This window comes from Vulpes lagopus, chromosome 8 (assembly GCF_018345385.1).
Source record: "Vulpes lagopus strain Blue_001 chromosome 8, ASM1834538v1, whole genome shotgun sequence".
In the NCBI taxonomy this organism is placed as follows: Eukaryota; Metazoa; Chordata; class Mammalia; order Carnivora; family Canidae; genus Vulpes; species Vulpes lagopus.
The window spans coordinates 26,470,199-26,492,374 of record NC_054831.1 but is presented as its reverse complement, the minus strand read 5'-3'; the positions used below and the strand labels follow the sequence as shown (position 1 = coordinate 26,492,374).

Below are 22,176 nucleotides of genomic sequence, written 5' to 3'. Positions count from 1 at the left end.
TTGTAACCAAAGGAGTCAAATAAAATTCTCTTGGTGTTCTAGAATTCTCTATTTGTAGACAATGTATGAATTTTTAGCTTGCAACAAGTTTATTCATCCAGGCTATGTTAAAGCCTCTCTCTATGTTAATGCTCTCTCAGCCAGATGAAGACTGATGATTCTAATCTTATTATTTTTGTGATAATGTCTTCACTATTTTCATGTTCTTTATATCAACTCTAATCATTACAGTTTTCTGACTGCTAATTTCTTAGAGAGAAGACACAGTAAGTGTTCATTATTAATGCAACAAATATATGCAACTTTATGCCCTTTATCTATAAAATAACTATAGCTATTACTGATGAAACTGTTAAAATATCAGTAGTGAGGCTATAGGGAGAAAACTGCTCTGTGATTTGTGCTTTTTCACTAGCAAAGCTTGATTCAAAGAAATTCTTATCACGTTATGTGGCTGTGGAAAGTGCCATTAAGTTTATAAAAATATATTCTTAAATATTCTTGAAGTTCTCAACTGGTCATACATTTATTTGTTTCTTGATCTGGCAACCAAAGGATGTAATGAAGTATGGTTCCTAATGAGTCAAGGGCAGCATCCAGAGATTAATAAAATGTACAATTTTCAAGGTACCTGGGTGGTTCAGTTGGTTAAGTGTCTGCCTTTGGCTCAGGTCATGATTCCAGGATGCTGGGAACAAGCTCCACATCAGGGTCCCTGCTCAGTGGGGAGTCAGCTTCTCTCTCTCCCTCTGCTTCTCCCCCTAACTCATGAGCACTCTCTCTCTCTCTCTCTCAAGTAAATAAAATCTTAAAAATAAATAAATAAAATGTACAATTCTCTTACCAGCAGAAAAAATTAAATGTATCCTGTGGAATTTAACAAAGGAATGGAAAAAGATAAAAAAAAAAAAAAGAAAACTTAGTAAATTCAAAATATGAACTAAAGGGGAACGGTGGCTCAGTTGGTTAAACATCTGACTCATGATTTCAGCTCAGGTCATCATCTTATGGGTCATGAGATCAAGCCCTACATCATGCTCCACACTCAGCAAGGAGTCTGCTTCTCTCTCTCTCTCTTTCTCTCTCTCACTCTCCCCTACCCCTCTCCAACTCATTCTGTTTCTAAAATAAATAAATGAATTTTTAAAAAAATATTAAAAAAATAAGATACAAACAAATCTGTAAGAATAAATCTCAGTAGAGGGTAATAATAAATATAAGTGGCTTAAATTCACAAATATAAAATGCAGATATACTCAGGTGTGACTTAAACAATAAGTGCTCATGCTATACTGTCCGCAAGAGACAAATTCAATATGAAAGTTGACGGGTCAGGTCTCTAAACACACAAACATATCCTAGAAAGACTTTGGGGGAAACTTGACAGGTAGGTTTTAAAGTTATTTTGAAATCTAATGATATCTAGGAACACTTGAGACAACTGTTAAAAAGAACTGGAAGGAAATTATACTCTAAAATAGCACCTTTCATTCTCAGTTTAAGGACGTTAGGCATCTGTCAAGCTTGTGTAGAAACTTTGTACCCTTCAAAGTGGTTCAGTTCTTTTGTGAGGTAGTATAATTCTCATTACTCCCATCAAGTTATTAGCTAAGAAATTAATCATGGGAATGTAGATTCAAGTCATATATTTATTGACTAAGCACTATCTTCAAGATATTGTGTTGACTACTAAGAAAGAAAGATAAAACTCAACACATCCTGTTTTTAAGGAGTTTATCATTGCCTAGGAGGGCATCAAGAAGTATGGGGCCACTCCCTGTATGTTTATACACACAGTGGCCCTTCTGTACTTTACACATACCTGTTTTGCAAGACTAGTAGGATGACCTTAACAGGTAAAGCATGGTGACCCTTGCACAGCCTACCTCTTACAGCATGCTTTGGCTAAGATTTAAGTTTCACTACACCCCACTATCTTACCTCAACGGTGTTTATAAAGTGGGATTGCCAACAAACTTGTGATACAGAGGGTAAAACAGAAATTGTATTTCCTATTTATACATTCTTTGTAATTTAGGAGCTAAATAATCATCAAACATTGTAGAAGTTACACACACACACACACGCACACACACACACATTGACTTTCAGGATCAAAATCTTAATAATTATAAAGTCCAACAGTCACTTTTGCCTTGCATCCTGTTATGTTTCTGGAATTAAATTAAGATTTGGTTTATAAATAAGTAATTTAAGCCAGGATTGACAAGTATTTTTCTGTAAAGGGCCATATGGTAAATAGTTTAGTCAGTGCACATTATAAGGTAGTTACAACTATTCAACTCTGCTCTGTAGCAAAAAGTAACCATAGACAATATATACATGGATGACAGCTGTGCTTCAATAAAACTATAAAGATTGAAATTTAAAATTTTTTTTAAGATTTTATTTATTTATTCATGAGAGACAGAGAGAGAGAGAGAGGCAGAGACACAGGCAGAGGGAGAAGCAGGCTCCATTCAGGGAGCATGATGTGGGACTTGATCCTGGGTCCCCAGGATCACACCCTGGGCCAAAGGTGGTGCTAAACCGCTGAGTCACCCAGGCTGCCCGAAATTTAAGTTTCAGATATTCACATAGTTCGTATTCTTTTTACATTTTTTCAACCCTAAGAAATATAAGACCCATTTTTAGCTCCCAAGTACAAAAGCAGGTGGCAGGCCAGTTTCATCTACGACCATGGTTTGGTAACTCATAAGTTATGTGATAAACTATGTTTTTTTTCATATTTCCTTTTAAGATTTTTAAGACAGATTTATTTGCATAATTAGATGTTTCAAATGTCTTCCCATTTGTAAAAGGAAATTCTTCTTTCCTAAAAACTTTCTGTAACTTGCCATTCTCTATGTTGTTGGTCACTGTATTGACTGCATAATGTAAGAACCTTTTCTCCAGTAAAAGCATCATTTTATTAAATAGGTTTAGGCAATAAACATGGCTTAGATAGCTTACCAAATTAATTTGCACAGTTTTTTCCCAGTTTTTCTCATTATTGACACCAGCGTTATTGACCAAAATGTCCAATCTTCCAAAGTGGTCCACAACTTTTCTAAAAGTATCTAAGAAAAAAAAAAAGACATTATAGATACATTATTGCGTTCCAGATGTACATTTCAATCCTACCCTGTGCCTTGACATTAATTTTCATTTATTCACTTTTATAATGAAAATTTTACTCTTAGTCTGTAACTTAATGCCTTGCTTCTAGGAGCATAGTTTGTGAGCCAGCAGCATCAACAGCGTTACCTTGAAACTTGTTAGAAATGCATAATCTGGGGCATCTGGCTGGGTCAGCTGGTTGAGCATCTGACTCTCGATTTCAGCTCAGGTCATGATGTCATGGGTCATGAGATGCCAGCACTGTTGGGGATTCTGTACTCAGTAGAGAATCTGCTTGAAGATTCTCTCTCTATCCTTCCCCCTACTCATGCACTCTAAAATAAATAATAAATCTTTTTTTTTTTAATGCATAGTCTGTTGCCACCACAGACCTACTGAATCAGACTCTTTAATTAGGTCTGTAGATGATCTGTATGCACACTGAAGTTCTTAATGTAGTAAATTTTAGACAACTGAGCCTCCTAAGCTAAGAGCTCTTAGAAGTCCACTTGGACAGTCAATATCTCTTGGTTCTTAAGAAATTACTGAAGTTCTGTGGCTTAGACTATGACAAATATCCTTTTTTAATAAGCCATGTTATCTTTATAAAGTGTTATATTAAACATGAGTCTTCTCGTATTCAGATTCATTATGATCATTTCAAGGAGTCTGATACCCCAGTAAGAAAAGGTATATTTTCATTTAGTTGATCTGGCTACTGTGACTTCAATATTTACTATTCTTTTTTCTTTCTATTATTGCTACTTTGAATTACTATTTTGTATATCTATTTTGTATAAAAGCTACTTTTAACCAGGGTAAAATCTACATAGATACTGAGGCCTGAAGGTCACTCATTACATGGTCCAACCACATATCCCATCTAGTCCTTGCAAACCCTCCTTCCTTAGCCAGTTCATACTTGACTTTACCACTTTTGTATCAAGAAACACATTATTTCTCAAAGCAGGTTTTGACAATAGTTGTATAGATTTAAACTTTTTCCCTGGGCCTTCTACCATTGGTTCTAGCTGTATTACTTGAGACTATAGATAACAATCATGGTTGTTTTTCCAAATGATAGAAATGTATTCTCCAGTCTTAGGACCAATATAGGAATTAATTGAAAACAGAAAATCTAGACAAGCTTTATTTTGATTGATAAATCTAGAATCATTAACAGCCACCAGGCATATTGAAGAGGGCATGGCTTCATCAGTTCCCAAGTGGATAAACTACTATGCAAGTTAATTGCCAAAAATATTGCAAAAGCCAATATTTACAGTATTTTACCATACTGTTATAGAAAACAACAAAATAAAAATTTTCTATTCTTTTATGGAATCTTTAAACTGCGTAGAATCTCCAATTGATTCCAGAAAAGTCCTCTAGCAGAAAATATCTAAGGAATATATGTGAATATATATATATAACTTATATATATAAATTTTATAATATATAATATATATATATATATACATAATTTTTTTGAATTCCACCCAAAGCATTTTCTACTCTTCAAAATTCCAGGGATCCCTGGGGGGCGCAGTGGTTTGGCGCCTGCCTTTGGCCCAGGGCGCAATCCTGGAAACCCGGGATCGAATCCCACGTCGGGCTCCCGGTGCATGGAGCCTGCTTCTCCCTCTGCCTGTGTCTCTGCCTCATTCTCTCTCTCTCTCTCTCTCTCTGTGTGACTATCATAAATAAATAAAGAAAAAAATATTTTAAAAAATTCTGAAATTGTTAGAGTCAGGGCCATGTCTTCCTTAAATGCAAATAAATGCTGATGTCTAGACAACATGTGGACTTCTCATGACCAACATGCCTTCTCCTGGACACTCACTATGTGTCTTGAGTTTCCTCCTCCACAATCACTTATCCTTAAGGAATGTGTTTACAGCCAAGATACTAATTTTAAATACTGGGAAGGAAAAACAATTAAGGTTAAATGTCACATGTGAAACCACATAAATTCAGGCAGAAGTAGTTTTAGATGATCTATACTGTTTCCTATTTCATCAGCATGGATGTTGGAATTTGGCATGACTTTATCCTCAATCCAAAATATCATGCACAATCAACAAAACTTTATCTTCTGGCAAAATATTCCACTAGCACTGGGTTCACATATCTCTTCTAGTCATGCTTGTAATTCATGTTATAGGTCCTTACCATTTTAGATTTAATTACATAATTTCCTTTAAAACAATCTCCTTTAACTGTAGGAGGAACACCCCCTTCTAAGATACCACTCCATCTTCACCCTCTTATGGAATATTCCAACATTTCAAAGAAATTTACATTTTCAGTGTTCCTTTAAAAACAGGAGTACAAGAGTGACTTTTATGGAAGATTTTCTTTTTGCCCTTTGATTACAGATGTGCCTAACAATTTCATCTTCCAATAAAACTGTGAAATACATATATTTTATTTTTCTACTCCCCTCCCCCAGGAAATCGTATTTTTTCATGCAAATCTATCAGGCCGCCATATGACCAAATCTGTTCATTGTACAGCCAATACTGTTCTCCCTATCTCACAAGTAGATTGTTCTATTTTAAGGGAGTAGATCGGAAACAGGAAAGCATTGAGGAAAGTCTGATAGAAACTTTTCTTCTGCAATTCTAACACTGTAGCGCAGCTATTATTATTTTTAAGTACCATTTCAGAGGGGAAAAGCCAGAGAGAACATTTGGTTCAAAGCATCTAGCACGTCTGCGATGATGGTCCTTGATCTTGCATTCTCTTATGTTTAAAAGGAAACATTGCCACATTTGGTTGTCATTGGACTCTGCATCTTCAGCGTTCTGGGAGAAGTTGTTTGCCACAGTCCCTTAGCCTACTTCAACTTTCCAAGTTCCATCTGCAATTTCGATCATTTAATAATTACTGCAGCAGCACGGTCTTTGAATACACAAAGGAATTGTGATTACATTCTGTGCTGCCAAATGACTAAAAGGTGTCTCAAGCAGCCTTGGTTCTCCCCCCACCCCCACCCCCCTTCGTTTTTATGGCTATCCAGATGTCAGCTGGAAACCTAACAGTCCAAGTTCTCTATTGGAGCTTCTCAGGAGCTGCTTTCCAGGAGGGAGCCCATCTGCCCGCACCCAGGCTGCTTCTCTGGCTCGGGCTGCCTTCAGGTCGCTGCTTGCTCAAGGCGTGTTGCCTGTGGATGGATGGACTCCCCTCACCTACCTCTCAGTTGTCCCTGGTCGGCCACATCGCACTGGATGAACAGAGTCTTCTGAGGTTCAAACTGCTCATCCAGGGCAGCTTTACACTTTACACCTGCTTCGAGATTCCAATCGACCAGCGCTACCTGCAGACAAGAGAGGAATCGAGGTCCTGCACAGCTTGTGCAGCAGACAGGGGAGCAGCAAATAAACACCGGGACGCTCCCCTCCGGGAGCTCAGATTCTGCGATTCAAGTTTAAGGTCTCTCCCCGCCGCTCTGGAGATCTGCTCCGGACCGTGAGCCTCGGCAGCTTTCGGAACCGGCCGGGGGTGCGGGGCGGGGGGGTGGGGGGGTAGGGCGCGGCCCCCAGGTCGCGGGGCGTCCCTGGGCCGGGGTGGGGGGTGCGGGGTGCGGGGTGCGGGGTGGGGGGTGGGGGGCCGAGGGTCCGCATTCCCGCGGCCGGGGCGCGGCGCTTACCTTGGCGCCCTTGTGCAGCAGCGCCTCCGCCGAGGCTCTGCCGATGCCCTGCGCCGCGCCGGTCACCAGCGCCACTTTGCCGTTCACGTGCATGGCGCTGCCGCTGCTCCGGGCGGTGGGCGAGCTCCGTGTCCCGGCCTCCGCGCCGCGCAGCCTTTATAGCCCCCGCCGCGCGCTGTCCTGCGAGTGGGCGGGGAGGAGCCTGTCCGGCCGCGCCGGGAGCCCACGGCCGTGTCACCTGGCCCCGAGCGCTCCGAGGCTCCCAGCGTCGCGATCTTCGCCTCCGGGACGCCGAGCCCGGGTCAGAGCCGCTCCTCGGCCTCCCGCGGAGGGGCCGCCCGGCCGGGCGCTGACACGGACAAACAGCAAGGTTATTTCCCCCAAAAGATGACCCTCGGGGCGCTGAAGACCCCCCGGAGGAGAGCAGCACAGGGGAGGGGCTCGGGAGCTTGGTTTCCTCCTCCTCCTCCTCCTCCTCCTCCTCCTCCTCCTCCTCCCTTCAGGTCCTCCCCTCTTCGACCCCCCCCCACCCCCCAAAAAAAAAGAATAAAAACCAAGCAAACAGCAAAATTTTAGGGATGGTACTCCTTGTCTCAATCTAAGTTTATGTCTGAATTGCCATGTCATGACCTCTGTGGTGTCAACTGGGCTCCCCCGGAACAGTAAGCATTTGCTTGCACAGGACTTGCAGAGTCGCTGCGAGCCTGGTAAACAGTTGGTTCAGCGGAATGCTTACTCATCGACTCTACTCGCCTTGGAGGCTCTGGGTATGGGAAAGAGGTTCTCTGTCCTCCAGGAACTTGAGCATAAGCTGTGTATCCAAGATGCATTCAGCCACGGCTATTCTTCTGACCTAATCACTTTTTTTTTTTCTTGTTATCACCTGCAGGCTTCAATTTTAATGCTCTAAGCTTAATACCTGGTTGGCACCTATTAGGAACAAAGAAACCTAAGCATTTCAGGAGATGAAAGTCAGGCAACAGGCTTAAATGAACAGCAGAATGAATCCTTTGTGTACTTCTTTGCTGCTTACAGGAGATAAGGGGGAAGGTGACTAGGTCAGCAGTGAAGGCGTGGGGGGAGCGGGGAGGGTGCTGTGCAAAATACACGCTGTCACTAAGCCAACTAAGAAAAACTTCCAAGTGGATTTGAAATTGGGTCTTCAAAAAATGTTGAGAAATTAAGACAGAGTAAGTTGAGAGATCGTACTGAAAAAGAACACCAGAGGACATCTTTAAAAAGGAAACAAAAACCCAATACCTCTAGTGGCATGAACATAGAAGAAAAAAAGGAAAGAGCTCTTCAGCAGGAAGGAACTAGTGGAGGAGGAACCACTAGAGCCACATTGGATCATGTTGGGACAGCAAAGTGTTGCCACAAAGATGGGGAAAATAGCTTCAAGAAGAAAGGTGGAGTTAATTGACAAACTACTTTAAAGAGCACAAGGGAAAGACAGATGGAGAAATGCTTTGAATTTTTCAAGAAAAGAATTAGTGTGAGTATGTTCATAAGGCATAGAAACCAAATTGAAATTTAAGGAGAAAACGGCTGGTGAGGAGATGGGGGATCGCAGGAGCTCAAGACATCACATGGGAAGATATAGATTGGACAGTAGTCAGAAACATTGGAGGACAAACCAAGTTTTCCTTTAAGGAAGGACAGAAATACAGATTCCATGTAAAAGGCCGGGTGTCCACTAGAGTGAGAGGCACTGGAAGCAGTCTGGAGGGGGGTGGGGTGAGATATCAGAGCATCAGCTTCAGATTCAGACAAAATGGGTCTGGATCCTGCCTCTGTTTCTGACCAGCACTGTGACCTGGGACAAGTTGCTTCAACTCTCTGTGCCTCAGACTTCTTAGTAGTAAAGAAGCAGTTCCTATGAGAATTTGGTGAAAATTAAATTAGGAAATACATGTAAACCACAGTGCCTGGCACAGAGCCATACAATAAATATCTGTTCTAAGTAATTACTTCGGGATTATTAATAAATAATACCTGAGAGATAGAAAAGAAAATGTGACAAACAGTTTTTGTTTATTTGGGTTATTTACTTATTTCTAATACATAGGAAGGACTGGGATCTAGGGCAGTTGGGACCTTTCTTCTCAGCTTTCATTGTTAGTGTCTTTATTCAGACCCTTGACTTTCTCCTGTGATAACGATAGCAGTTAACATCCTGAATTACTTTGCCCACAAATTTCCTAAATCCGTTTCAGCTTCCACATTCCTCTCAGTAAAAGTTCTAAACTGTAGATCTCATCATGTTTGGATATTTCAAAATCCGTAAACTATCCGAACTCTAGGGCACTGCCTAGGAGGAGGGCACCACATTCCATGCCCCTGCCTATCCCTTGGCCCCTCTATTTAAAGTCTAGAAAGCAGAATCACTTAAAACCTACCCCATTCCCCAAGCTCAGGCCTTTGCCATCTTCTCTCTGCTCACCTGAGGATACGTCCCCTCCTACTTTCTTCACTTGTCTTCCAACTCAGCTGTGAAAATTCTACAGTGACAACACCCATCACATTATTCTAATGATCTTACTATCTCTGTGTGTCCAGCTCTCCTTGAAGGGAGAGCTGGGGTTTTGTTTTTGTTTTTGTTTTCTAGATATCTCCAGCATCCAGCACAGGGCCGCACAAAGTGTGTGCTCCTACATATTGAACAACGAACAGTACAAATAAACATGAGATACGTGTCTGAGAGAAGACAGAAAGTTTGAAAGAGATGGTGAGATTTGCCATATATTGTGATCTTTTTACATAATTTAAAAGTTAAGCCTGGAAAAATTACATTGGAATGGTATTTTTTTGAAGTGGAATGTCCTGATATTTTACCATATTTTGTATTAGATGTATGTTTTGACTTAAAATGCCTACAAGACATTATATATGTATATTCTAAAAAACAGAAAAGTACTTTTTACTAAATAAACACATCCCCCTGTGGGTTCTGATATACATTTCTCAGCTTCTGTGTTGATAGCATCTTTTAGTTTCATTGACACTAGCTATACAATTTTATCATCAATGTAATTTAAAAAATAATTCTTAAGTAAAACTAAGTTAAATATGAAACAATCCATCATTCACATAATTTTGCGAAGCATTCCCATTTACACGTTATACTTTATTTAGTAAATTTGAAAAACACTTCCTTTAAATGAAAAGAGATAAGTGCAAAATTAAGTAATCGATTTAAAGGGATGATTTTTCTCTCAATATAGTTGCAGGTATTGGGTATTGAACATTTACTCGTCTCATAAATGCTAAAAGCATAGCCTCTGCAATCAAACTGCCTGGCTGTGAATTCAGCTTCACTACCTACTAGCCATATGTCCTCAAATTTCTTAACCGCTCTGAATCTCAGCTTCTTCATCAGTTACATGAGGATATACCTATTTCATAAAGTTGTTGTAAAGACTATACTGACTTAAATAAATTCAAATGAAGTGCTTAGACCAGTGACTGGCACATAACAAATGCTATGAAAATGCTATTATCACTAAGCACTATACATTTATAATTACATTTATTATTTACTACCAAACGGTGATGTAGTTATTACTGTGGTCATTTTACAGATGAGAAAAATAGGCTTAAGGACATTAAGGAATTTGACAAAGGTCACTTATCTAGAAAATTGAAGAAGGTGGGAAGTGGTTTTGTGTCAAGGTGTGGTACTGATTTCTTTTTTAATTAAACTTTTTATTTTTATATAATTGCAACTAAGCAGTAGTTGTAGCCATGATTAAATAGTGATTTCTTTAAGAAATGGAAGTGAAAAATAGATTTAAATTCAAGTCAGAATTCCTTATCAAATATATATCTTCATACACACACTGTCTTTGTTGGCTCAGTTCTGACCTGCTAAAACAAGCCAGTCTTAACTTGATTTTCCTTCAACCATGCCTGGGGGATGCATAGACATCCCGAGAGGTAACTAGTCACAGACCAGGCTAAAGATATAGGAAAATCAGTTATCTGATAGATACCAACTTACTTGATTTTTAAATGATCACAGATGAATCAATATAGAAAAAGACTTTTTCTTTACAAAACCGAAAAGCACTGCTAAAATAATGCAATTTCTGCAAATGTTGGGGTCAAGGATTCTTGTTCTAGCTTTGCCTGCACAAGAATAGACGAGCTGACTATGTGTGACAAGAACTCAGTTCTTGTTCTTTTGTGTGTTCTCATATCTAATCCTTTTACCAATCCTACAAAGATAAGTAGATAAATAGTATTGTCCTCATTTTACAGATGAAGACACTGAGGCTCATGGAAAACAAGTGTGTCCCAAAGTCACACTCTGACATTTAGCAACAAACCTGGGTTCAAACTCAAGTCATGTAGCCCCAAAGCACCTTTGCTTTCTGTGCCACTCGGCTATCTCAGACAGATGTATGCTCAAAATGCAGTCTCTTCCTCTTTGCTAATTGTATGATCTTGGGCTGATTACTTAACCTCTGTCGTTCTAAGTTCCCTGAGCTGTTAAGTGGAGAACAGGTTGATGTACCAGGCACCTACCTAGTACAGTGCCTGGCACATACACACATACCCATGAATTATTATCAGTAGGTCTTCTTCCTTAATTTTCATATTTCTTTCTGGGTTTAGATATGAAGACTTAGTTCAAAATGGAAAAAGAGTAATGATAAGGGTCGAGTTTCAGCTCCAGAATACAGGTAAGCAGTTTCAAACTTTTGTAGTTTATTAGTCTGTGAGGGCTGCCATAACAAATATCACAGACTCTGTGACTTAAATGATAGAAATTAGTTTTCTCCCAGTTCTGGACTGGAAATCAAGATCAAAGTTTTGGCCGGTTTGGTTTCCTCTGACAGCTTTCTCCTGGCTTGTAGCTGGCTGCCTCCTCTCTGTGTCTTCGCCTGGTCGCCCCTTGTGTGTGAGCCCCTGGTGTCTCCCTGCTTATTCAAATTTCCTCTTCTTATAAAGATCTTAAGGACACCCCTAAAGGCCTCCTTTAAAGTGATCACATATTTAAAAGCCCTATCTCCAAATACAGTCACATTCTGAGGTACTGGGGGATTTAACAAATGAAATTGAGAGGGTGGGGGTGACACAATTCAGCCCACAACAGATGGGTTTTCCAATTTGGAAGTGCAACCCTACAGATGCATTAAGCATTAAGCCAGTTCTGTGGCATGTAAATGACAAGGTATCATATATTCCTGTGACTGGCAGGAACTGGGAGGCAAGAGAAATGGGAAAAGAGTGGTCAAGAGTATACCTGTGTTGGTCATCTGTGACAAGGAGGGAAAGAAGAATATATTCCCCTCTTGTGGATGATTTGAGGATCAAGCACACAGAATCTGAATAATTGTTGCTGGCATTAGTTGTAAACAACTGCTCTGAAGTGATCTCTACTTAATATTCTATGCTCATACGGTTTGTATGATTTATTTGACAAATGTTTCTTAGGCCCCAAAGGTTATGTCCTGCACTAGGACATGAGGATGTGCAGTAAATAAAGCACATGGTCCTATCCCGCTATGGGGCTTGTAACCTAACCTGGCTGGGAAGGCAGACAATAATTTGGGCACAGGCTGGTGTGTCGGAGCGCATGTCAGAGAGACTTAACATAGTACTGGGTGTGGTGTGGGGAGCGACAAATCCTCTGGAGAAAGTGCTAGCTCTCTTGGAGAAAGGGTTGTGTAAACAGGGAACTCTACAGACTCTAGGACCCAGAAGGAAGGAAAGTGCTATGTATTCAAACAGAGGAAAGCCAAGTTTGAGATAGTGGTGAGGTGCAGAAGTTGAAGCCAGAGAAAAAGGAAAGAGCCAGATCATGGAGAAATTTTAAAGCCATGAAATGGGCTTCAGATTTCACTCACAGATGATAGCAAGACACTGGGTGGCTTTAAAAACCAGAGACACCTCTAAGATTTGGGGGTTTGAAATATTGTGCTTGGAGAATGAGGTGTAGTCAGGGGCAAAGGAAGCAGATAAACTGTATTGATCCTGCTTTTACTGTTGAAGAATTTAGGGGTTTAGGAAGAACAGAGGAATTAGAACACTGTAAGCCTCCATCATGATGCCAACCACTAGAATCCACCTGATAGGATGGAATCTACTGGAAGAATGTCAGTGAAAGCTCTGGGGGGAGTCACCCATTCATATTTGCATTGGATTGTTTCTTATTTTAAGTTGTTATAACTCTTTATAACAATGAAAATAATATTGAATATAATTCTGGATGTCCATTTGCGTTTTAAATTTGGGGAAGGAAATTTTTTTTTCTACTTGGCTGAGCTGTTCACCTGTGAGAGGTTATTTATTCTTGCTGAACTTTTGGGTAGTGTCCCAGAAGGTCTTTTAGGACCGGCCCTTTGGCAATTTGACCATCTGGGTCGGAGCAGAGTAATCAGATTAGTCTTTTCACATTTCACAGTGTGGTGAGGCGAATGAAATGCAAGTTTCCTGCATGTAAGGGATTCCTCATCATTTTTAGATCCTCCTAGGCATAGGGGAGAGAACAGCTTCGTTCCTTTTCATGGTTGTGTAATATGAGGTCTTATCAGACAGGAAGAGATCTGAAAAGTACCAGCACAGCTGACTTATGTTTCAATATGTACAACCAAACTCCTAGGCTGAGGGAAGATTTGGAGTCTAGAATGTGCATATGGTGCTGATGTGCCATTAATGATGAGAAGTTTTTCGGGTGATGCCCATACAGGTCGTGATCTTCAGCACCTGGTAGCAATAGAGGACACTTTCCAGAAGCTCACTGCCTAAACTTCGAAGAGACTCTTTAATGTGATTTTCTGGGTTTTATAAATTCTTAAGAGTTTTTAAGGTAGTAAACTTAATAGACTTCATAGATTAAGGTGAAGAAACCATCAGTGAATTGATTTTTGGTACTGAGATAGAATATACAATAGAAATTCAGAATTGGAGACTTTTAGGGTTGGTGACTTGGAAGTCAAAAGAATTTGCCCTGTGGCGCCTGAGTGGCTCAGTGGTTGAGCATCTGCCTTAGGCTCAGGTCATGATCAGGGGTCCTGGGATTGAGTCTTGCATCAGGCTCCATGCAGGGAGCCTGCTTCTCCCTCTGCTTATGTCTCTGCCTCTCACTCTGTGTCTCATGAATAAATAAATAAATAAATAAATAAATAAATAAATAAATAAATAAATAAAATCTTAAAAAAAAAAAAGAATTTGCCCTGGTATAGACTGATGTAAATAAGCTGTGTGAGCATTTAAAGATCAAATAAGTGCTCAATGTTCTCATCTGTAACATTATGCCTGGGTAAAATGGAGAGCTTCTCTATGGGAGCTGCTTGCCCTCTTTTCCATAATCCCCTGTCTCCATCATGCTTTTTTCTGTCTCTCTCCTTCTCCCCTATCCTCTTTCTAACCCAAGGTTATATATTTTTGCAAATAGGAAATGAAGGGGAGTAGAACAGGGAAGAAGTGATTGTTGCGCGTGATTTCTTCCTTGGTTAGGAGCCTCTGTGTGTGAGGACACAGGACCCAACTCTTAGATCTACTTGAACCCTGAGTAAAGTGGGAAATGAGAGGAGGCAACATGGATAGCAGGACGAAAGAGCTAAGACCACAGGCTGCAGTGGTTCACATCTGTCCATCCCACTTATCACATGCTCTCTGCTCTTGAAATATTGCTAAAGAGCAGTGTCGCTGTATAACAACACAATTAAAATCATCAGAAAGAAAGCAGCATGGAGGCTAGATAGAACATTTGCTAATACTGTGAAACTTACAGTGTAGATCTCTGCTATATTGGATCTAATAACACAAACTGCAACAAATAATGTATGTTAGGATGTAGAATTTGAAATGGCCATCTTTATGTGAGAAGCCTATGAAGAGACACATTTATTTCAAATGGGGACAACTACATTACCTTCTAGTTTGAAAAACGTTATACTAAAAAACAAAAACAAAAACAAAACAAAACCAAAAAACAACAAAAAAAGAAAAACGTTATACTCAACTTCCTGTCATTGACCTGGTACTATCTTATATTTATGAACTGACTTCTTCAAGATAACCTAAAAATACTAAACAGTAATAATTAAGTGCTTTACAATTTATTGAGTATGTAGATCAGGGAACATGCTAGAACTTCTAGAACTACATCTGATCAAAGCAGCCCTCTACCCTTTCATTGGCACCATGACTCACAAAATACCACAAATAATGAAGGAAGTAAGGACAAGTGTATTTTTCCAGCTAGCCATTTTTTAAAAATGTTATAGTTTGTTCCATTTTGATTTAAAATATATTTGGACATGTCTAGAGAACTCAAACTATCAGGCTTTTTAATTGAATCCTGACATTGAAGTTGCCTTTTTCAAATTTTGTACTTTTGTATAAATATGCTAGCTTGCTTGCACTCTGCTTTAGAATTTAGTTTTCCTAATTGCTGTCAACCTTTCGAACCTGCAAGGTGAGATCTTATATTATACTGTGTAAATGACAGGGCAAGCTAACTATAGAGAAATTCCTACTGATGGGCCCTATGGGTATTAAGTGTAATTATGCAAGTAACCTAAGTATTGTGTGAAATTAGAGGAATAGTCTGGCTTAGAAAGAAGAGTGTAAAAGAGAGGACAGAGACAGAAACAGAGACAAAGATTGAGGAAGGAAGGAAGGAAGGAAGGAAGGAAGGAAGGAAGGAAGGAAGGAAGGAAAGAAGGAAGGAGGGAGGGAAAGGGAGGGTGGGAAACAACACCAACATTAGCTTTGCCTGAACAGGTGTCTCTGCCCTCTGCTTGGGAATCAAGGTATCTCTGCTGGAGTGAAGCACAGGGACTGTCCCAGAAGGGCAGTTCCCAATAATGGGAGTGATACAAATGACTATCTTAATAGTCAGATAAGACCAGATGTCTTCCCAGTGACTCACTGTGAAGAAAAATTCAGTTTTTGCACAGTTTTTGCACAGTTTTTGCTATGGAGAGAATAGCACCATTAGTAAACTTTTGTTTTTAGAAGACTGGGTGCTTTTGGAAATTTGCCAGATGTGGGTTTTAGAGGTAGTCCACACTTGAATAAAAGAAGGAAAAGGATCTTCCTTAGGTACACTGGAATGGAAGTTCACACATTGTTTCTTCTCCCAAATTTCTCCTCAACATTATGGGAAAATTTAGGCAAAATATGGAAAATTTTCATTTTACACACAGGTGGGTTTTATTTTTCTCCTAAAACAAAAATGTTTCTGCTACATACTACTTAAGTAATTTGTAGGGATTTTGTAAGAGTTAAAGAGGTAACTCTTTAGATCATGGCAGGTGACTCTACTTCTTCCAAGGATGCACTACTATGTTTAGTTGGCATTGAATTGATTTGGGGATGGTAAATACTTTATTAATCTCTACTAGAGAGAAATCCCTTCATGTCTTATTATTTTCGGAGTGAAAATGATGTAATAATTTTCTCCAAGGGCTAGAAATCAATTTAGTGAACTGGAACTAGAGAATAATTTATTCTTTACTACCACAGATGTTAATTATTTATCACAAAATGGAGTGGGCCAAGAGATAATTTCAGAACTTTTGTTTGAATGGAGTCTTTGTTATTTATTATGTGTTCCAATTCCTTTATGTTAGATATGAGTATATAAAAGAAGTAAGGCAAGTGTCTTTTGTTTGGTCACACAGTTCTTATTGGTTCTTATTGGGTCCTATCTGAAAACTAGATCAACTCATCCAGTGAGTACATTTTGTGCTACATAGCTATCTTCCTGAAGGAACTGAAAATTCCGCAGAAAGTCACATTAGAATAAGAGGAGTTTGATACCATGTTTAGGGTTGCAGTGGCTTGTTTCAATTAAATAGATGTACATTATTTTCCTGATGTGTGTTTCCAAAATAGTTATGATGATTATGATGATGATGATGATGATGGCAGTTATTGTTCATTAAGTTAATAAATTAACTTTTCTCAGAAATGGCATTATATTTAGAGGTTTACACACATTATTTCATTTATTCCCTAGAATGGTGCTATGGGTTGGAACCTATTATTTCTTCTGTTTTACAGAAGAGGAAAGTGAGATTTAGATTTAGTAAATTGTATGACTTCACACCATTAAGAATGGCATAGTTGACCATTGTGACACCACCCTATGCCTTATCACAAAATTGTTTTGATATACATTTGAAAGTCTGCCAAATTTCATGAGGCTTACTATATACTACTATTCCCCGGCCCCCCCCCCATTTGTGTTGAAATAAATGCCATTTCTAGAAGACACTGTTGACAAATTTAGGCAAATTTTAGGACTGTATGGTAGAAATAAGATACGGGGCATTAAGTAACCATATGGGTAGGAAGTGCTGAGTACCAAGATCCTTCTGGATCTGGAATTTTAAAAAGAATAGTGGTAAGGGGAGTCTTCCGAAGTGGAAAGAGCAGTAAACATGAATCCCCCCTTACTACTTACCAGCTGTAACCAGAGACAAGTTCCTTAATCTTTCTCAGGTTGGTTATATAAATCTGAGATGAGGATAATAGTTTTTATAATGATATCAACAGGAAAGTTGAGTGATAAGATTTATGTGAAGTTATTCAGCACAGTACTAGGTAGACCATTAAATGTTAATTGATCCCAGGGAGTTCTTGGCAAAGCTGGAACACATTTCAAGGGACTGGATTTTAGCGAAACATTTAGAGGAAGGGGGGAAATACTTAGATAAAATTAAAACCCAGACACTTTGGAATGGTTTCCTGGTAATTCTTAAATGAAAACAACAGGAGGAAGAATTGGGAAATGTAAGTGATTGTGAATAATGAACAAAATGAAATTTATATTTAACCATAAATAGATGAACATGATCTTAATTGTTACTATGAACTAGTGGGAAGGCAGAAATAGATCTGAGAACAGAGACAGGGAAGTAAAAAGCATATGTACCATTGAAACTCCAAGAATCTAAAAGAGAAATTATTTGAGCCAAGAAAGAAGGAAAAAGAGAAGCATTATTAATTTTATGTAGTGCATACTGAGATCCAGCTTGTATAAATAAAAAGGTATATTCAACCCAATTTAACTTAAAGTTAGCACTCCCACTTCTAGTCAAAGTCTGGTGCTGGATTTTGAAGGAATTTTTAAAAATGAAGACATGAGTCTTGACTTTAAACAATTTGTCACCTGGTGGATGTGAGTAGAGCAGGTGGGCAACAATTGGCACAGAGTGAAGGCTCGATAGTGATGAAGCTGATATATTTTGTCTATTTTCAACTGAAAGAGCAAAGCATATGAAAAATACTCGACCTACTTTATTTTGAATTTCTGAAGATAGATGAGATGAAAAGAGAAAAGTACAGCTATGCTGAATTCTAATCCAAAAGGAAGAAACAATTTGTATACTGAGATTTTTACAATAAATAAAACAATGTGGTATTCATATTTGCCAAAGGAAGAAATTCTGGAATTACTTTTTCAAAAGCCAGATTATGGAAAATTGAGAAATTATGAGAGAGATCCCATAAAGAAATGTTATTGGAAATGTTTGTGAGGCTTGCAGTAACCAAGTTCTGCTTTACAACCAAGAGTTATCACTGTGATAGGTATCGATTTGGAAGGTGACAGGGAAAGTAGTAATAAGTTCCTGGACAGGAGGCGGATAACATAAGCTTAAATTCACTTATTCATTTAACCAAGGCAAATATTCAATCTGTACACTCTGGCAGGGCAACTCCAGTTGTTGACATCTGGCACCTGCTCTGACTGTTATGTCTGTACTGTTCCAGTGGGTGTTTTGAGTATTAACACTGTATTCAAGAGCTTATTCAACATTTACTCTGTGCTTAGGTCAGTAATAAGCCCTAGGGTGACAGTAATATTCCTGCCTTCACAGAGCTCACCTTCTAGTTGAAAGAGACAGAAAAAATTATTACAGGGAGTTACGAGTGATACTAAAACAATAAAATAGGATTGGGGTAGAGTGACATGGGTGATGGAGGAGGAATCTGGGGAGATCCAGTGATGAACAGAGGCCTCTGAAGGAGAGACATTGGAACTGAGAAGGGAAAAAGAAAGTCATCTATGTGAAGATTGGTAGAAGAATGAAAAGAAAGCACAAGATTTGAAGAAGAGAATTAAGATCAGAGCTTTCTAACGAACTGAGATTTCTAAATCATGGGGCAGTAATAAAAAGGCTTCTTAAAATATGTGAAACAAGAGACACCTGGGTGGCTCAGTCCATTAAGCATCTGCCTTCAACTCAGGTAATGATCCAGGGTCCTGGGATAGAGCCCCACATTGGGTTCCCTGCTCGGCGGGGAGTCTGCTTGTCTACCTCCTTCTGCCCCTCTCCCCTGCTTTTGCTCTCTCTCTCTCTCTCTGTCAAATAAATAAGTAAAATCTTTAAAAAAATTATGTGAAACAAAGCAACATATATATATTTATATATAGGGAGATGAATATAAATTCATCTTTATGTATTGATTTAATATACTATGTGAATACTATCTACTGTGTATATACTATATATAGGGATGAATTTATATTCATGTTTCATGTATATAACATATGCAAATAAAAATATATATAATTATATATGTAAAGGTAAGATCTAGAGTAGCTGATGTAACAGATGATAGTGAATACCTGTGTATTCATACCTTCTATGATACTATTTTGTTGTATCCTTATTTTTCCAGGAGAACATTATTTGAATTAGAAAGAACAAAGCAGAGATGCCAGTGGTTGAATATCTGCCTTTGGGTCAGGGCGTGATCCCCAGGCCCTGGGATCGAGTTCTGCATAAGGCTTCCGGCAGGAAGCCTGCTTCTTCCTCTGCCTGTGTCTTTGCCTGTCTCCATGTCTCTCATGAATAAATAAATAAAAATCTTAAAAAAAAAGAAGAAAAAAGAAAAAGAAAGAAACAAACAAACAAACAATCATGGTCTGAGATCACAGGAGACTTGGAAGATTGAAAGGCATTCCCTGAATCCTGTAAAATGAGTTAATTATTAATCCAAATACTGACATTCTTCACTATCTAAGAATTTCCTTTTGTGATTGAAGATACTTTGTGAACAAACGTGGAGGAGCATATGACAGGTGCCAGAAGACCAGAAAAGCACAAATAGGTTATGTTTTCACTAGAGAAGTCACGATGAGGGTTGGGGAGTGAGGTTGTGGAAGGGGTTAGCACAGATAAATTCCAGAAGTTGTGATGGGATGACTCTGACATCCATCTTCAGTATAATTTTATGCTTGAATATTGAACCAATTATTTTGGGGCTCTTAGTGAGGCAAGATGGTTACTACTAGAAGCCAGTCCATGTTCAATAAGAATTTCTCATACCAAACTCACCTAATGTATTTTCCAGAGTAAAAAGACAAGTAGTAAAATAATTCTATATTTGAGAAAGGCATGTGAGGAAAGGTCCGATTTAATGACTTGCTTATTCAAGTTAACCTTTTACAAATTCCATTCAGTTTAAAAAACGCACAGGGATCCCTGGGTGGCGCAGCGGTTTAGTGCCTGCCTTTGGCCCAGGGCACGATCCTGGTGACCCGGAATCGAATCCCACTCAGGCTCCCGGTGCATGGAGCCTGCTTCTCCCTCTGCCTATGTCTCTGCCTCTCTCTCTCTGTGTGTGTGTGTGTGACTATCATAAATAAATAAAAATTAAAAAAATTAAAAAAAAAACACACAACTACCTCACAAGTGGCAAATGTACTTCTTGGTGGTAAAATGCCATTCTTCATTATTAATAACTCTCTCTCAATCCCCCTTGTTTTAGAAATTTACATTCTAAGTAAAATGCATGAAATGATGAACATAAAGTGTTTTCATAAACAAAATACCTATTTTCATTTTTTAATAGACCAACAAATTCCAAATTTGCCTTTGGAGACTATATGATAGGGTAAATCTATTCATAATGAATATATGGTTATATTTACATCTGGTAAAAGAATATGTGACCCTATGAAACCCTGAGTTTATTCATTCTTTGAAAGTGCAAACTTAATGACATGATGTGGAGTTAGATAATATACTTCAATCTATTATAAATAAAACTATATACAGAGGAGTGATCTGCCAATTGTACTAGTGAGTTATAATGTTACACGAGAGATTTATGAGTAAGTTCACTGGGTAAAGATTTAAAATTACTTTTTATTTCGAAATAATTGGAAACTTAGAGAAATGTTCAAAAATAGTACTAGTAAAAGAAACTTTTTTTCACAGAACTGTTTGAGAATTGTCAACAGGATGCCCCATTATCCCATATTTCACACCAACAGCAAAGACATTCTTCTACATAAGTACAATATAACCCTTTAAAATTTAACAGGGCTAAGGGATAATGGATCAGTTGCAGAATAATGCCTGTTGCTCCGTGTTACAAATACTGTATTAGTTTTATTATTATTCTTATCAATATAGTTTATACATGTTTGATACAAATGCATTTGTAATATTTTTTATCATATTTTTGTAAACATATTTCAAATGTCTTTTTGTTCTATTAAATTCATGTGGTCTAAGATGAGGATATAATAACTGAATATTGAGTGTTTGAATTATATTGCCATTAACAAAATGGCACATGTGCATGACTTTGCTAAAAATATGAAACAAATCATTCACATTTAAACATGTAGGGACGCCTGGGTGGCTCAGTGGTTGAACGTCTGCCTTTGGGGCGTGATCTAGGAGTCCTGGGATCAAGTCCCACATCGGGCTTCCTATACAGAGCCTGCTTCTCCCACTGCCTATGTCTCTGCCTCTCTCTCTCTGTGTGTCTCTCATGAATAAATAAATTTTTTTTAAAAGAAAAAAACCTCTTACATATAAACATGTAAATAAATCAGTCTTAATTATATTTATATAATGATGTGATAATAAAATATTCATATATTACTCATTTTATCATTTTTGTCTATAGCAAGTAAAGTTATTTATAAGATTTGTAAAATTTGGCATATGAACTGGAATGCATTTGCTGTAATAAACAACAAACATTCTTTTAAATGACAAAATAGTATTCTATGGGGATCCCTGGGTGGCGCAGCGGTTTGGCGTTTGTCTTTGGCCCAGGGCGCGATCCTGGAGACTCGGGATCGAATCCCACATCAGGCTCCCGGTGCATGGAGCCTGCTTCTCCCTCTGCCTGTGTCTCTGCCTCTCTCTCTCTCTGTGTGACTATCATAAATAAATAAAAAATTAAAAAAAAATTTTAAAAAAAAATAGTATTCTATGGAAGAAATATGGCAAAATTTACTTTTATTTTCTAATATCTTGTTGTTCGGCATTTAGATTAGTCTTGTTAGGTTGGCAAATAAAATTAAAGAGTTGTTTTTATTTGAATTTGTAAATCTTTATTGCTAGTGAGATTAGATATTTTTCTGGGTTTTTTTGGATCATTTTTAGTTAGGGTTTTTTTTGTTTGTTTGTTTGTTT

The 22,176-nt window shown here is 38.5% G+C and overlaps 1 protein-coding gene and 1 long non-coding RNA gene across 2 annotated transcripts in view; one reads left to right on the top strand and one right to left on the bottom strand.

Moving 5' to 3' along the window:
- The window catches only part of HPGD (15-hydroxyprostaglandin dehydrogenase), a 30,161-nt gene extending 23,024 nt beyond the window's left edge, over positions 1–7,137 (bottom strand). The window contains exons 1-3 of the mRNA XM_041766616.1: positions 6,773–7,137; positions 6,316–6,439; positions 2,974–3,080 (exon numbers count right to left, since the gene is read on the bottom strand). Coding sequence (XP_041622550.1) covers positions 2,974–3,080; positions 6,316–6,439; positions 6,773–6,865 — 324 coding nt within the window. The 5' untranslated portion in view covers positions 6,866–7,137. The remainder of the gene's footprint in view (positions 1–2,973; positions 3,081–6,315; positions 6,440–6,772) is intronic.
- A 242-nt stretch (positions 7,138–7,379) lies between these two features.
- On the top strand, positions 7,380–21,460 carry LOC121497247. The gene is made up of 3 exons (XR_005989441.1): positions 7,380–9,500; positions 11,390–11,457; positions 19,418–21,460. It is a non-coding gene; the product is annotated as an uncharacterized LOC121497247 (long non-coding RNA).
- The last annotated feature ends 716 nt before the right edge of the window (positions 21,461–22,176 follow it).